Raw genomic sequence first — 16,266 nt, 5'->3', positions numbered from 1 at the left:
CTGCCTGGCTTTCAGGCGTGCGAGGCTCGTCCCGTTGATGGTGTTCTGACACCCGTGTGCGCCCTCCCAGTGCGCGACGTGGGCGCCAGCATTGGCTTTCAGGTTATTCATTTTTGCCTTGATAGGATTTGATGCGATTCATAGAGAAACAAACATATGGAACAGTATGTACTGTTCATCCAAACTGGAAACGTTTCCTCATCTGTGCAGTGTTTGTTGTCTTCTGATCAAACAAACCAACAGGTTTAAAAAGACCCGGGCCTGTTGAATTCGGGTGCTGCTCCAGCCCCTGAGGATGGGTGGGCAAGACGAGGAGCCCTCTTAGTTCTGAGCAGGGGTGTTTCACAGTCAGGGTCTCCCTCCTTCAAGTGTCAACACGCGGTCTGCATGAGCAGGGTGAACACTGTAAGGTGCAAAATCGAGGAGACGAAAATAGTGCCTGTCACTTAGATGTCACTCTTGAAGGTTTGTTAGTGTTGGACACACGCGATGTCGTTTTACTGGGAACCGTATTGTCGCTCCGGGCCGTGCCACTTCCTTGCTCCACCTCAGGCCTCCCTGACTCTTCAGAGATGCTCGGAGAGGTGCCGGGGAGGGGGCATCCCACAGAGATCCCTCTGCATGGGCTGCAGCTGTGGGGGCAGCAGCTGGCCCAGCACACACGCCCCACGTGTCCCATTTGGAGACTGGCCTGTTGATGAAGTAGCTGGACCCACCTCTGGGGCCCGGGTCCATGAGGCTGACTCACGTTGAGAAAAAGTCTCATCATTATCTTGAAGATAGTTACAGAGAGGAAAGCATTTGAAGATTGTGGCATGTTGGTATTTATAGGGTGGTTTATTGGAAATGCTATTTTTTCCCGTTAGCAATGCCATTTCATACATCGTTTTTTTTTTTTTTTTTGCAAAGGAGTTGTTCAAATATTCAGCCAAATCGTGATTTTCCCAGTGCTTGTGTCCTTCTTCCCCAGAAGTAGCTGATGTCACAGCCGTCCCCAGTCGCCAGCTTGGGAGGCATGCAGTGTTGGGTTGGAAGTGTGGATGCGACGCCCGGCTGCTTCCCCCGACACCAGCCGTCACCCTTGTCCCGTTTTACTTGTTTCCCCAAAAGGACATGTTGAAGAATACATCCAAAGGACATCCTGACAGGCTGCCCCTTCAGATGGCGCTGACGGAGCTGGAGACGCTCGCGGAGAAATTAAATGAAAGAAAAAGAGATGCTGACCAGCGCTGTGAGATTAAGCAGATCGCGAAAGCCGTGAACGAGAGATACCTGAACAAGGTGGAGAGATGTCACCAACTCTATGCTGACATTACTTTTGCTTTGTACTAATCAGCACCGTTCTGTCATCCATTTATTACTAGTCTTCCGGAACCTTTGGAATAACCCACTTGGCCCAGAGTTCCTAACTGGTGGGTGATGGAGATCCTCAGGCGGGTCGCGAACCCAGGGAGTTGTGCACAAAGCCTCCCTAGTCAGTGTGTGTGCGTTTTCTCAGGAAAGGGGGTCACAGACCCATTAGGTCCTCAGATGGATCCAGGACCCCAGAAAGGTTAAGAGCAACTCCGTTAGCTTAATTTTACCTTCAAAATGCAGTATTTCGTTTCAGATGTTCGTAGTTAAAGAATTAAATATTTACACACATTTTTATTTGTAATCATCTATGCTTGGATTTAGCCGTATTTGTCAGGAAAAAGTGATGCAAAATGCAGGATGAAAGCAGTTCCTTAAAAACTGTATTTCAGCTTTACATTTACAAAATCATTTTCCCTCAGCAATCATCTGATTTCGTGTAGGCTTTACCGTATTTATTTAAGGCCCTGGTCCACAGGAAGAGGTTAATTGATATGAGCTGTGTTAAATAATTACATATATTCATTGTTGCTAAAATCACCTTTTGTTTTTGTCAGTAGAGGTGATTTCCTACCATATAGTAACATTCAGTAATTTAACTATAAGAACTTTATAGTAATAACATCTTAAACAGCAGGCTTTCCCTGATTCTACATATGATTTATATAGGAATTTTTACAAACAGAAAATTGCATTGTGATATTCTCGACATGGTTCATGTTGTTTAAAATCATGCTTCCCATGAATGTTTGAAAGCATGTGGGACAGTGAGCTCAGGGGCGTACGAAGAGGCAGCGATGCGTCACTTACTGTGACATCATGGTACATCACATGGTAATGTGCACCCACGTTATTGATTACTCGCCTGAGCACGTCCGGGAAAGGTCACCAGTGAGGTCAGCCAGCCCGTGCAGGTTTAGAGTCAGGAGGCAGTAGAGACCATCTGGGCTACATAGAAACTTGTAAGTCTGTCTTCTCTATGACTTACATCATTTTACGAATTAATACAAAGTTTCTTTCCAAAGAACCAAGGGTATTTTGTTTGGCTCAGTGAGATAAAATATGTCATACCAGATGAAGTTAAGATGTTTACTTAATTATGCCATCCTTTGGGGAAAGTAAATTTACAAAATAAGTGCTTTGGCTTATAAATATCCCCAGTTGATACAATGCTATAAACCACAGAACGGTCGGGCTGTGGGATGACCGTCTGTGAGGGGGGAGCATGTTCAGAGAGGTCACTGAAAGAGAAGGAAAGTGTGGAACGACAGGTCAAGGCAAGTGAAGCCAACCTCTCTTAGCTACGGTCGTGTTTACAAGGGGACCTTAGGTTCCTCGCTCTGTTTAAGATACAACTGCAAACACTGTAACACGCGTACTTTTTAACAAGCCGCTCTGAACTCTGTATCGTGGGTACAGGAAGCGGGAGTGGGAGGGCGTGGGTTCTCTTTAAAGGAAAATGTCTGTAGAGCTTCAACGCTGTATGCTCACATGTTTTGCAAGACTTTTTCCTCGTCCTTTTTCTTTTTCTGATCAACTTGATTGTGATAACTGTGTCAAGCGTTACTTTGAATATTCAGCTTCTCAGCAGTGGAAATCGATACCTCGTTCGATCTGACGATATGATAGAAACAGTTTACAACGACAGAGGAGAGATTGTTAAAACCAAAGAACGCCGGATCTTCATGCTGAACGACGTGCTGATGTGTGCCACGGTCAGTGCCCGGTAAGGATCTTGCCTTTGTGATTATATGCGATCTGTGTCTCAGATGAGCGAGTGACTTCACTAATTTTCTCATTCAGACTCAGCTGATATCTGTGCACGACTTGGTCCTACGATTAAGGGATACCTTATACTAAACAAGCTTTTTTTGTTGTTGTTGAGGAAGACCGGCCCTGAGCTAACATCCATGCCCACGTTCCTCTACTTTATTATGTGGGACGGCTGCCACAGCATGGCTTGATAAGCAGTGCCATGTCTGCACCTGGGATCCAAACCAGTGAACCCCGGGCCACCGAAGTGGAGCACGAGAACTTAACCTCTGCGCCACCAGGCCAGCCCCTAAACAAGCTTATTTTTAAATGAGTTCAGCATAAGTTGCCAAGACCCTGCGGGTAGAAATTAGGGACTTGTATGTATATTTTCTCTTTAAACAAGGCTGATGTTGGAACTGGAAGCTGAATTGAGATTCTTTTATAACCCTCCCAAATCCTTCTACAGCTTTTGTTTTTGTTGTTGTTCAAGTTCCTTCTCATTAGCTGCTTCTCTATAAATATATTTTTGATAAATTTGTTCTTATATTTTGGGTACAGTCATATGTAGTGTAAACCAAGAAAATGAGTAAATAGCACTTTATCAGTTGTTACACTTAAAATCATTTTACATCAGAATTGTTCTCCAATGCAGAGAATATTGTAGTTGGTTGAGGATATTTGAGAACTTCAGAGGTCTTCACATACAGGCTGATTGTAAGGGAATTGGTGTAAAATTGAATATAATGCTCTTGGTGCTAAGTGAGTAACAAGCTGCAGCAGTGTCCTGGAGCCAGCTCATAGTGGCTTTCAGGGGTCGGTGGTTAAATTTTCAGGAGTTTTGGGAGCAGGTTGCTAAATCATTGGTAGCTTGAAATGATCCACAGTGGGAGTATGTACACCATGGAAATTGGCCAACATGATGAATCAGGGTCCTCTCCTCCAGTGGGAGCCCGTTGTTAACCATTTACCAGCACAGCACTAATCAGCGTCACGTGGGTCCGGCGCCGTGCCCTCCGCCACGCTGGAATCCCTGCAGGGAGGCCGAGTGGATGGATGTGTGAGAGCTCACACTGGGCACTGGACTTCTTACAGCCGAGTTCCAGCTCCCCCTCCTAGCCCAGTCTCCCTAAACCTCAGGCTCCTCATCTGTAAACTAGGGATGACGATCGATCGTAACATGAGGACGATGACGATCTCTGGGGCTCCCGTGGGGGCTGAGCAAGAACGTGCACTGGAGCTGCAGGCCCAGCATCCGGCCCGGAGGACTGCCCAGTGAATGTCGCTCTTCTCACTGGTCCGCGTCACTCACTTTGTGGCAGCTACAGATTCAGTCTGGAAAATGTACCAGAATTAACAACCCCCCTTTTGTAAAGGATCCTGTTAGATTCTTATCGATGGCCCAGCCCTTATCCTTGAATTAGCCGTTGCCACACTGGGACGTCTGGATGCCTGTGTTGGGCACGCTGCGGCCCCACGTGTAGGAGTGGAAGCCAGTTGCTCTCGCGCTTTGGAGATGAGCCGACTCAGTGAAGCTGTGGAAGGGCCTGACTTTGGTGTGCTGGCTTTGACTGCTCTCGAGAGGTTTTTAGAATAAGTATCATGAATAAGACCTTTCTATCCTGTTTCTCCCGTATTATGGGATGCTTCCTGCAATATGGAGACTAAGAACTTAGCACGATGGTTTCCAGGCTCAGCTGTCCAAGAGACGTCCCCTGTCCTGTTAGCTCTCCCTGCGCTGACTCTGGACGGTGCCCCGCAGCCCGCATGCCCCCACCTGCCTCGGGAACAACAGAGATGGAAGACAAGATGCTGTGTGTTCATTGCAATGGCTGGTAGACAGCAGAGTTCTCTGCACTGTAGGAGTATCTTCTGGAATGTTCTTTTTCCCCTTTGTGATCGACCTTTGTCTGAATATAGCAAGAGGACTGACCACCACACAGGTCACTGCTGTGTCTGGGCCGGCGGCCCACGTGCGCGCTGCACCAGAGGCCCCTGTCTGAAGTGTGGCCAAGTGGCCAAGTGTCAACTTGGTTCTTCTGAAACTTCACTTAGTTTTAGAATTCTCAGGCTGATAGAAATGATGTCCTCTCAAGATGGATAAAAACGGATACCTTGGAAGTCAGCTGTTTACTACCGGAGTTTTCCTTAAAATAACGCCCTGCCCTCTGGGGCGGGTCCCATGTTCTGACAACTGCTTTACAAAGTGCGGTAAAGAGGAGCAGTTCGTTCCCACCAATGTGTCAGCAGCCTGAGATTTTCAGCGACGCTCCCCGAAGGTGACGAAGTGAGGACCCATTTTGGTTTTAGGCTAAAATGTTAAAAATAGCCTCCATGGACCCCTGCGTAGCCTCTGAGGACATCAAGCTCCCAAACCTTTATAGGATTGAAGATTTTAGATTCAAACAGGAGGAATGGAAATTTTGGTACAAATTCGTGGGTATCTCCATTTTTTTAAATTATTATTTAAGGCACACTCTAATTCACAGAATACAGAATCAATTTTACTTCTTACTCAGTGTCTGATTGTGTTTCCTCCTCCTCTTCCCATGGGGTTTAGAGGTTGAAATGGAGACTGAAATCCTCTGATAATGGAGGGAGGCTGCGTAGCCTGGGTATAAATTGTCTCCCCATCCGTGAAGTATTTCAGTTTAAAACATAGCATCTGGCGTTTTTTTCATTCCTGTCTACATTTTGATTTTTAAAAATATATCTTGAAGAAAAGCAAAATGTGTTCATCACCAGAAGTAAGAATAACGATTGCTCTGGACAGGTGGGGTTTTCCTGGGCACGTGGAGGGCTGGGGGTGCTGATCTGTGTGGCCGTCCCACTGATGTTTGTATTAGCATCTCCCACCTGACTGGTCCAGGTGTGTTCTGTGTGTTTCTCTGCATGTATACATTCCATTTTATGATGAAAGAAGAAAATCTATATGGGTCATGGGATTTTTAAATGTAATTTCTACATACTCAATAAGTATTTTAATCATGGAGTAAAATGCTGTGATTTAATTTTATTAAAATGGTTATATTATAACCAAGAGTACAGAAGAGATTTTAGAGTCTCTAACACATATGAAACAATTAGAGAAGATGTCTATCCACATGGGAGGTGTTCCCTGTTAGTAGCGTTCGCCCAAACGCTCAAGCATCTTTGCTCAGCCACCAGGAAGCATTCACCTTGTCCCCTTTACGCTGTTGTGGAAACCTTGAGGCTTTCTGGGAGATGCGCCTTTCACATTCTCCCGTGTTTTCTGCATTAGACAACGGAAAGTCCTCCCCTCTCATCTAATTGGAGGCCTCATTATGGAACCAAATACTAACTATTGGCAAGCAAGTCAGAAGCACTATGATTCAACAGCTCAAATGTTTCTCACTTGAACATCTAAGGAATAAAAATTTCATGACTTCTTCATAAAATAAAAATTTCTGGTTGTTTCAGCACCTCGCACGACAGCAATGCTGTAATATCAACCAGCCAAAGGTATTTATTGAAGTGGAGTGTTCCTCTTGGACACGTGGAGGTCATCGAGTACGGCAGTAAGGACGGCGCAGGAGAAAACAGCAGGTGTCCGCCGGTGCACCCGCCCGAGAGCCTGGCCGTGGTGGCCAATGCCAAGCCGAGTAAGTGACGCCTTTATCAGCGTGCTCGCAAGTCGTGGGGCCGGTGTGAGCACTGGCGAGACTAGACTCGCATTCCTCAGCCTCACTGCTTCAGGAGACAAGGGTGAAAGGTGGATCTGCTGGGTAGTCCAGGCTTTGGCATCTGTGTTTTATGTTGGCCGGGAATGTAGACAGATGCGCCACGTTGGTTGCTGATCTTGGAACTTGTCCCTGCTTGGTGTGCGTGCGTCCTTGCGTTTGTAGGCAAGCCCTCCTGCCGTGTGGGTGTGTTCCATCTTCCAGTCCCGATTTCTGTTCCCCGTCTCCTGGGAGGCACTTCGGGCTCCAGCTCTCCTCCCTCGAGTGTGCGTTGAGTTGCTGCAGAGGAAGTCCTGGAGAGCGTGGACCAGGGTTACGGGCTCAGCTCTGCCGCGAACCAGCTCATGAGCCGTTTCCCTCTTCCTCAGTCTCCCCGAGGAGAGGCTCGTGTGTGCGCCTCACAGGGTGACGAGGGAGGAAGCTGTCAAGACGCTTTGGAGCTGCCTCAGCAGTCGCCAAAGGGTTACGGTTATTAGTACTAAATGGTCTTCAGACTCTGGGTTTGGAACGGAGTATAGTGATCATTTCTTTCTTCTCTCTCTCTTTTTTTTTTAAATCCAAATAAAGCCTGGCTAATTTTATTCACCCTCTGGCCTCTGCCCCTGAGTTGTGGAGCACATAAAATACAGTGAATGGGAACTTTCAATAAACCTTTTTATGTATTAAATGAGCCTTTATAATTAAATGTTAATAATGTTAAATACAAACATATTCAGTAATCTTTCAGAATATTTTGTTTCTGACATGTTCAGCTCTTAAAACATTTACTTTTCCTAACTGAATATTCACATTTTTTTTTGGATTTACAGAACACGACATAATGAACATTGGGTCTAACTTAATATGGGGTCTCTTTTAGTGTTCCTGTTCGTGTTTGTAGTCATTCAGTTTGGTAATCTGCCTAGTAAACTAGTTCCTCAAGCGTGTTATACAGCTCTTACACTCTTGAATTGCTGACTAAGTCATACTCCTATTTGAAGTAATATGCATACCGTCTAAACTGAGAATCAAAGTGCCAAACCGTATCTCAGGTTTTCGGAAGGAGGGACGCGCTGAGGAGTGGGATAGAGAGGGGGAAAGGGAAGGAGAGAGAAGTGGTTTTCCAAATTGACACGGTTAGTTACAGTTTTACTCAAGAGCAGCTTAAAGGTCTGGTTTGTTAAAAGTTCTTAAAAACCTATTTAGATTATTTGAAAGTATTGATTGCGAATCCTATTTACGTCTTGGTTTTGAGAAGTGAAAAATGCACCTGTGTTTTATATTGGCCGCCGTCTTATGTGTTATACTTTTGTGTACTGTTGTAATTAAGATTGCATCATCGTGTTCAAGTCACTGAAGATGGCTTTGATCCATAAAATAGATACTGTGCATTACAGGCAATGCTACATTTTCTTATTCATCTTTTAATTCATGACTTACACCGAGCTAACTTAGGATGAGATTCGAATCCGTTAGCAGTATTAAAAAGCATAAAGCAGGATGACTAAATTTTTTAAATAGTACATGGAAGAAAGAACCTAGAATAAGTCCGCTCCTGCATTTGAGCCCCCTCAGTGCTACCAGGAGCTTTCCAGCAGCCACGGCAGATGGAGATACATAGTTCCCCTTGTCTATTAAAAGAAAATGTGTCTTTTTAGAGAGTCAATCTTTTTCTTCCTTCTGAATTTAAGAACTTTGTTGTCATATCCTAGGTTAAGGGGATTAATGGGACTTTTGAAAATCATTTGTGACTGTTTTGCAGGCTCGCCATGGTTTCATTATCGTGTCCCTATGAACAAGCGAGGACAAAATCTCAGTGAGAGCCGTTTTTGAGGCAGCATCTTTTTGCACATTGTCTTAAACAGAGTTTAAGTGAGAAACTTATTCTACCCTCGGTAGACCTTTGTTCTGCTCTCTTGTCAGGGTGGAACCCACACCCTGGGCATGACCTGTCTAATCTTTGTCATTTCCTTCCGCAGTGGAGCGCAGCACCTGTCAGGTGACCTGTTAGCATAGTGACTGACTTGAAGAAATTAAGGTACTTAATGGTCACTTGATGTGTATACGAGGCGCTTTGTCTGAAGTTAGTTAATTCTTCTCTTGCTAATCTTGCCAGAGGTGGTGTCCCTCCTGGCTTGTAGCTGGGTATGCAGTAGGTGCTCAATAAATACTTGCTAAATGAGTGGAAAGAAAAATAGAATCACTAGTCACTGTTAAATTTGCAATTAAACTGTGTCTTTCTACCTATCCGTTTATCAAAGGCCTGTTCTAAACCCAGCGCCGTGTCCTGGTAATAAGGCACAGACCGGGCCTCTCATGTTGGAGACAGGTGTATTGACATGAGTACAACACAACACGATACTTACCCTGAAAGAAACACGGGCGGGATACTTTGGGGGCTGAAAAGGAGGTGATTTTCTCCGAGAAAATGCCTGATGTAAAGAAGGAGTGGGATTTCAATAGATGGGGGTGGGGGGGATGCATTGACTGATTGATTGATTCATTCAGCTGATAGTTATTGACCAGCCCGCCACGGCCGACACCTGGCCTGGGGGCATACGACGGAGCATATGACAGAGCATGTGTGTCCAGGGCGTGGCGAGCGGTTAAGTGACTAGAACCTTCACAGCCTGTGCCCATCCCTGCAGATCAAGGGGTCCCACGGTTGTTTATTCATGGGATCTGGTTCCATCCACAGGAATATAGAACTGAAAGAAGCTCCTAGGTTATCCTCTGGTTGCGTAGGACAGTGAGATGCTCAGCTCCGGCTTCACGCTCGGCGAGATGGCCAGGTCTTTAAAGGAAGGACTCTAAGACCTTGAGTGTGTGCCGTGCAGACTCCAGAACCTGAGACGTTGCTCTGGAGACTGTGAAGCCCCCGTTCCATCTTCTTCTCATTATCCTCTTACTCTCATGGTTTCAATTACACGCGTGGTCGGACACCAGGAGAACAAAGCCTGGGGTCAGAGAAAGAAAAGAAAAGAGTTGCTCATAAACTTGGTAAATATCTGTCTCTTGGAACCAAGAAGAGCAGAATGCAGGTCTTCATCAGGGTTTGGGTAATGCCAGACTCTTGAGGAGGAAGAATTCACGTGCCTGTTCATCCACGGAGCGATCTCATGTTGACAGATTGTGACAGGAAGGGTCTGACTGGCATCATCTCGATGCAGCTTCCAGATGGAACGGCCCCTTGGGGAGGTGGTGTTCTCAGTCCAGATGTCCGGGGAAGGGCGCTTCGCAGAGCCCCTGCCCACTCTCGTATTCAGGTTTCCTGAAACTATTCTTTAGTAATCTCAGTTCTGGGTTAGGCGTGTTACTTTGGCAAGCATTTATTTTTTTTATGATGGTATTCCCGTACAATTCACCCAGTTTAGGTGCACGGTGGTGTGTTACCTTGGAGGTGCCAATTGGACAAACAGTTCAAGGGCCAGGAGGCCGCTGGGTACTGAGTCTGGAGTTCAGATCGATACCGATGTGGGGTCCTCGGCCCACAGACGCAGTCAGGGCCGCGGGAGCAGGTATTCGCCTGGGCTCCTGGTTTAGCGATGCACCACTCGCTGTGTGGACCTCAGCACCTCAGTTTTCTTACCCATAAAGTAGGTTTAGTTTTTAGCCCTGAAAGGAGGGATGTGGAGTAAATGCACTTCAAAATGCCTTCTAGATTAAAAAATTTTTTTAATACAGTAACTAAAATTTACTGATTCCTTATGTGTTGGAAGACTGAACTCCAGTCGGAATTCGCTGGGGCTTTTTCAGACTCCAGTAACAGAGTATGATGCTGTCTTGCAGTCACAGAGGTGCTGGGATAGTCAGCCTATTCACTGGCATGTTTCAAGCTCTGCTACAGGATTTATCCTACTGTGTCCAGATTGATCCAGGATAGAGGAACGGGCTGTCACTGGGGACAGATAATGAGCTGGTCTGTGCGGTAGCAAGTCCAGAGTATTGATCTCATGAGCACCAGGCTGCAGCCGATGGGTTCCTTACTGTTTGTGCAGATGGAGCCGGGTCCCATCCGTGAGCCACAGTTTCCTGGGGCTGCCTCCCGTGCTCCGAGTTTTATAGAGGAGCTTGAGATTTACCCGCCGTGCTTTTGTTTCCTCTGATTCTCTTGCATTTGTCATCTCTCAATTATTCTGAGAAGCCGCGTTAGCAATTCTCGTTCTGAGTTGATATTCATATGACTTTTCTGCTCTTTGAGTGACTGTGTTCTGAAGTTCAGTCCTGGAAATCTGGTCTGTTATTCAGTGTTGAAGACAGTGTGGGCGTCGCTGCCTAGCACCCGCTGTCACCGGGGCCCAAGGCAGCCGCACGTGGGAAGCCCCTGGTCCCCCCGAAGAGCACCGTGTGGTGCTTTGCACTTAGTCTCCCTGAGTTGTGACTTTTCAAAAGCACTGACCTTTGCTCTCTAGTGCAGGGGGCTTGCAAGCTGGGGTCCGTGGGTCCTCTGGGCACCCACGGATTGGTTTAAGCTTGCAGACCTTCTGAGCTTATTTGACAAAATTCTGTGCGTTTTTCTGGGGTGATCAAAAAGATTTCACTGCTGTCCTGAATTGGGGCTGGTGGTGGGGAAGAGAAAGACTGCGCCGTCCGCTGCCCCATCCTGTCTGAGGAGGTGGGTTGATGAGAAAAGACGTTTCCCTTTTGCCAGGAGGAAGGTGACTCTGTAGAGTGTTTCTTCATGCAGGATCCTTATAACCTCAACCCAGTTTCAGCAAAAAGCCTCTAATGCGCTCCCAGTTGGCAAGGAACTGTGCTGAGCAGGACGTGGAAGTGAGCGGCATGTCACGAGGACCCCACTCTGCGGGACCTCCGGTGGAGGAGGTGAGTTGCATGGCGCCCTCAGGCTGGGGTCCCCGAGTCGTGTTTCAGGAGACGGTGGCTGGAGAACCACCATCACCGATCTTTTAAACACTTCCCAAGGAGAAGTTCTTAAAGTGTTTCAAGAAGTGAGAGCACAAGCTGAAGATATTTTAAAGGGGAGCATTCCTTTTGATGTGCGAATACTGATAGACATGCTTTTGTAAGAATCAGTCGTATTACTTTCTAGGCGGTTACTTAATCCTTCAAAGCGACCGTGAACGTCGGAAGCCTGGCTGTTCTTTGTCGTGAGTAAGACACACGTTTACAAGGACGGGCTTGGCCTCAGTTCTGAGTGGGTCTGGAGGTTGGACCAGCGGCCAAGTCAAAGTTGTGGAGCTTTGCTATCCCGGAGCCACAACGAAGACTCAAATGAAAACCGCAGTGCACATAGGGCTGAGGATGCGTCTCGGTGGCCTTCTGCCCTCGTCCTGGGGCAGCTCTCAGGGGAGGGCTGGCGGCTCCAGGAAGCCAAGCTGCCCCCGTTTGGAAACAGAGCCCTCATTTGCCATCGGGGACGCTGCAGAGAGAACGGAAGGCCAGCCAGACAGTCTGCTCCGGACCCGCGTCACCCCCCGCCCCCAGAGCATTTGCAGAGTGTCTGCCATACGCGGCAGTCTCCTGCAATTGCCCAAATCTCGCTCTGCAGTCAGGCTGTGAAGGGAGGGCCGTGGCGGTGGTTCAGGGAGGCTGGGAGCAAGGAGAAGGTTTGCTGCCCTTATTTAAAAAATGCATCCTTAAATTCTGGGGAGGAGACTCCAGGAGGGGGATGCTAGCAACAGTGGGAGTGGCAGACCCTCCTGTCAGGTGCAGAGACTGGGGCGGGGCCGGGCAGAGAGTGGAAGGAGTCCCCATGGAACTTAAGACAAAAAGCAGTTAACACAATTGAAAAACAAAATAAAGCATGAATGAGCAAAAAACAAAAGGCAGATTGGGAGGAAGGAGGCGTTGTTTGTGGTTTTCACATGGAGACGAACCTGACGGAGGGCGGCTTCAGCACCTGACAGAAAACCTGACTCTGACCCCTCTCACAAGACAGAGGGAGAAACGGTAGTTGTATTTCTGAAAATAGAAAACCACTCTCCATCACGCTGTCGAGGGGGACTGCCCTCGGCCTGGGGAGAAGTGATGGCTTCGTCCAGATGCTCCCCTCCCCATCTCTGCAGAGCTTTCCGGCCGGGCCACAGGCAGCCCCCGTCAGGGACGGCGTTGTGTCTCCATCACATCCTTTCCAGGGTGCAGCCCCCTGTCGGCGCCTCGCCATCCTCGCTCCCTGAGTGTGCGGGCATCTTTGGGCTTTGGAAGGGCAGAGGGCAGGAGGACAGGAGCCTGCTGTGGTCGGACTTCAGTGATGGGAGACACAGCACCTTCCAGGCCGTGCTTTAGAACGAAAGGGACTCAGAGCGGAACAAGCCGGCGCATCTCGCGGATTGCCATGGCAGGAGAATCCCTCGCCGTCCATCTAAGGTCGCACCATTAGAACCATGCACAGGGGCCAGGCCTCCTGTGGAAGATCCGAGCGCCTGGGTCTTTCCCAGGAGTCACAGGGGCTCCAAGGAGTCGTCGAAGTTCTTGGATGAATATTGAGGCAGACACGACTCGGCCAGTCGATGCCCCTCCAGGGGGTGGGGCTTCTGTGAAAGGTCTGGAGCAGCCTCTGTGAGTTCCCTCCAGAGCACACTGAGCCGGCAGAGCCGGTCCACCTTTTCCATGTGGTCCCCCATGTAAGGGGCGAGCTTTGGAAGGGAACCCCTCGAGAGACGGCCCTCTGATAGTGGCCTGAAGCTGGTGTCCTTGAGGACAACGGTCATCTCTCTCGCAGCTGCCCCAGCAGGAGGCCGTGTCCGGGAGGACTCCGGAGGTGGGTCCGTGTGTCACAGAGGGTGCTGACAGGAGGGGTATGGGGTTGTCTGTAGCTGATGCTTGTTAGTGCCCCTCAGCGAAGGCCGGCCCTGCAGGTCCGACACAGGTGTCCCAGAGCCAGCCCCACACCTGCACGGTGAATGAACCCACAGAAGCACGGGAGTGTCGTCTCTGTTTTGGAATAATGGTTGTCCTGGATGGGGGAGAGGGGCAAGGAGGTGGTGGGCGAGGTTGTCGCACCTTCGCATGTGGTTTCTTTCGGTAAAAAAGGCGTCTGAAGCACATACGGCAAAATGCTAACATCTCCAGATTCTGGGCGGAGGGTGAAAATGTGACCATGTATTATTTTCTCTCTTTTCCTGCATTTTAAAAATATTCATGCTTTAACAAAGTGAGAGCCCTCATAAGGAAGCCAAGAGGCAAGGCAGTGGAGTGGGGGTCGGGGGGATCCTCTAAGGCTCTGTCCACCCTAGGGCGGCCACTCAGAGACCCTCCTCAGGCCTCTCTGTGGGGCGGGAACAGTGGCAGCAGTGACAGAGTGGAACAGAAAGCAGGAGCTCATCGGGACAGCCCTGCACGTGGTTTCACAGAGGCGGTGTTGCCACAAAACGTGGGACCTCTCTACGTGCAGGATTGCCCCCTTCTCCGTGGCCATGTTTGTTTCCGGCTCTCATTTCCTTGGGGACAAATGCTGGTGTGAATTTTCTGGGTGTCAGTAGCATGTGCCTCAGACTCCACTGTCTTCTTTAGGAATGCAACAGGAGGTCAGGAGGGGTTGTTCGCACAAAGAAGGAAATACCTGTCATCTGTGTGTGACACACACGTTGCCCTGTACCACGTGGGGATCCTGAAACGTTCCTACAGCCCACATGGCTGGTCCTTGAACGTACACTCCATCCCTCCTTGGAGGAGTGGCTGTCAGTCACAGTCAATTTGACTTTCCCCGGAAACCTTCCACGCGGGCCCTGGTCTGGTTCCAGGGCCTGACGTCCAGCCTTTAGTGCAGAGGTCATCGTTTATCCACTGCAGATGATATACCAGATAAAGGATGTGTTGGCACATTTGTGTATTAATCATTTCTCTATGTTTTGATAGGGAAGACCCTCCAGAAAACCTGTGTCCTCTAATATGAAGGCGAATTAAGTGTGTGTCTGCAAGTAGGGGCTGCTGCACATGGGAGCGTGGAAGCGTGCTCGCGTGCAAGTGTCTGTCTGGGTGTCCGTGGGCAGTGTGTCCATGCTGGTACACAGTATGCATGTCCCATCCATGTAGACACATGCGAGTTACATGTCGAGCAAGTTAATATCCCATCTGGGGTTTTAGACGCCTCCTAAACTATGGGGATAGTTTTCTTTTGATTGGTGCTCTCGAATTTGAGGCCTGGTGTGTATCTTCATGAGTATGTTCTTGTCATGTTATTAAATCCTTGGCTTTTATTAAAACTCTAAAAGCCAAACCATTGAAATCACAGTGGGAGGCTCTTAGTGTCCTTTGTAACTTTAATGCCACGGTTGCAGCCTCTAGACACCATCTCTCACCCCTCAAAGTCCCCTAGGCTGGAGTTAGGAGGGCTGGGCGGCCCTGGGAGGAGGGGCAGCCAGAGTTTGGGAGCCAGAGAGTGTTCCTCTGCCTGAGCTGTAGCCAGGATCACCCCTGGTTTAGAACCAGGGTTCTCCCACACTTTCCATGTCAAAGCGCAGTTTGCTAGTGGAGGAACTGAATTTACACCTCCTTTCAGACTCGGGTTTCTATACGGCACTATTAAAGAAACGGCTCTCTCTCTCCTGGGAATTAGTTCTTGCTGTCTGTTGAAAGAGTGCAAAAGGTAAAGCAGACAAGGATTACCTGTATGCAGGTCTTGTCCTGAGCCAGTGCTGGTGCTGCAGGTGGATCCACCCCCTGTGATGCTGGTGGGTGTTTTCACTGACCGTGTGATGGCCAGGTTCTCATGTTGTTGACAGTTCTGAACACATGCCAGTAAACTGACTACATGACGTTCTCTCGTGGTTGTACCGTAGTTTATTGCATATTTAAAATGCTACAGGGGCCAGCCCTGTGGCTGAGTGGTTAAGTTCGTGCACTCTGCTTCCGTGGCCTGGGTTTCACCAGTTCAGATCCTGGGTGTGGACCTACACACCACTCATCAAGCCATGCTGAGGCAGCATCCCACACAGAAGAACCAGAGGGACCTAGTTCATATGGGCATCTTTGCCATAAACCAGTGTGTTGATTTCCTTAGAAGTGGGGTTCCCGGGTCAAAGCTAGAGTGTTTTGAGACTCTTCATGTGTTTTGCAAATTGCTTTTCACAAACTTTCTCCCAGTTTGCCTTCCCATCAGCTATACATGACTGTGATCCCCAAACGAAACTTGGTTGATTTTTTTTAAAGTTTTTCAAATTTGCTTTAATTAAGAAAATCTTTGATAGCTGTTCGAATTTGCTTCCTTTTGATTCCTAGTGAGAATGAACACTTTAATGTGTTTAATTAGCCCCCTGTATTTCTTCTGGGAGTTGCTCATTTTTTTTATTGGGCTTTTCTAATATTATCAGTTTTAATGTACTTTGTGTATAAGCTTCACAGAAAATTATTTCCTGTTTTTATGTGGTTGAGAATTTTATTTATGCCTATAATTTTATGGAAGCTGAAGCTTTACGTTTTGTGTGGTTGAAGCTGTCATTTCCATGGTGATTCTTCTGTTCACATGTGTACTTTCCCCTGAGCCATTGGAGGCTGGGCACCACTCACCTGATTTATATAT

At 48.0% G+C, this 16,266-nt stretch overlaps 1 protein-coding gene across 19 annotated transcripts in view; it reads left to right on the top strand.

The window, feature by feature from the left end:
- ARHGEF10 (Rho guanine nucleotide exchange factor 10) overlaps positions 1–16,266 on the top strand; it is a 131,651-nt gene that overhangs the window by 70,520 nt on the left and 44,865 nt on the right. For all 19 annotated transcript variants that reach the window (XR_011498907.1, XR_011498908.1, XM_070500140.1 and 16 more), the window contains 3 exons: positions 1,111–1,281; positions 2,934–3,079; positions 6,547–6,728. Coding sequence is in view for 17 of the 19 variants with exons in the window: in XM_070500140.1 (XP_070356241.1) it covers positions 1,111–1,281; positions 2,934–3,079; positions 6,547–6,728 (499 nt within the window). In the remaining 2 variants the exon portion in view is untranslated. The remainder of the gene's footprint in view (positions 1–1,110; positions 1,282–2,933; positions 3,080–6,546; positions 6,729–16,266) is intronic.

Source organism: Equus asinus, chromosome 27 (genome assembly GCF_041296235.1).
Source record: "Equus asinus isolate D_3611 breed Donkey chromosome 27, EquAss-T2T_v2, whole genome shotgun sequence".
Taxonomy (NCBI): domain Eukaryota; kingdom Metazoa; phylum Chordata; class Mammalia; order Perissodactyla; family Equidae; genus Equus; species Equus asinus.
The sequence above is the reverse complement of the archived record's forward strand: the minus strand, read 5'-3'. Positions and strand labels throughout refer to the sequence as shown.